General features: G+C 38.1%; 1 protein-coding gene across 1 annotated transcript in view; it reads left to right on the forward strand.

The window, feature by feature from the left end:
• The window catches only part of LOC106872772 (protein PFC0760c), a 12528-nt gene that overhangs the window by 9620 nt on the left and 2018 nt on the right, over positions 1-890 (forward strand). Inside the window, exon 5 of the mRNA XM_014919872.2 lies at positions 213-313. Coding sequence (XP_014775358.1) covers positions 213-313 — 101 coding nt within the window. The remainder of the gene's footprint in view (positions 1-212; positions 314-890) is intronic.

An 890-nucleotide genomic window follows, 5' to 3' on the forward strand; every position in this document is an offset into this window, starting at 1 on the left:
CCGATGCTAGTGTGTTTACGTCCTCGTAACTTAGCGGTTCAGCAAAAGAGACCAATAGAATGTGAGATGGACTTTCGTGGTTGAGGAAATAAGTACCAGTCGAACACTGGGGGCTAATTAAATAAAGCAACTCCCTTCCCCAAAATTGCAGGCCTTGTTCCTGTTACAGAAAGGATTATTATTATTATTTCTTCCATTTTTTTCTCTCACAGGTTCCCTTGAGATATTGGAGAATGAAAACCACATTAACAGTGATGATGATGATGATGACGATGACGACGACAAGAAATTTAATATCATCAAACGGAAAAAGGTCAGAGAGCTTGTATGACTTGTCTTCTTACATAGGCACAAAGCCACCTGTTTTTAAGGGAGAAAGATTTACTGTTGTTTAAGCTGATATCCTCAGCGAATATCTGCATTTATTTCATTGAGAGTGGATAGGCAAAGTTTGTACAATCAGTGTTAAGGGTCCATATGAGATTTTGCTATTAAAATTTATCTGCAATAAACTGGTTATGCTTCTATAATGCATGAAATATTTTAATTTTTTTTATTCAATTCATAGGTGTAGGTGTGGCTGTGTGATAAGAAGCTTGCTTCCCAACCACATGGTTCTGGGTTCAGTCCCACTGCATGGCACCTTTGGCAAGTGTCTTCTTTTATTGCCTTGGACTGACCAAAGCCTTGTGAATGGATTTGGTAAACAGAAACTGAATGAAACCTGTTGTATATATATATATATATATATATATATATTTAGATACATATGTGTGTATTTGTGTCTGACCCTTGCCACAAACCGGTGTTGGTGTGTTTATGTCCCTGTCACTTAGTGGTTTGACATAAGAAGCTTGCTTCCCAACCACATGGTTCCGGGTTCAGTCCCA

Source organism: Octopus bimaculoides, chromosome 11 (genome assembly GCF_001194135.2).
Source record: "Octopus bimaculoides isolate UCB-OBI-ISO-001 chromosome 11, ASM119413v2, whole genome shotgun sequence".
NCBI classification, from domain to species: Eukaryota; Metazoa; Mollusca; class Cephalopoda; order Octopoda; family Octopodidae; genus Octopus; species Octopus bimaculoides.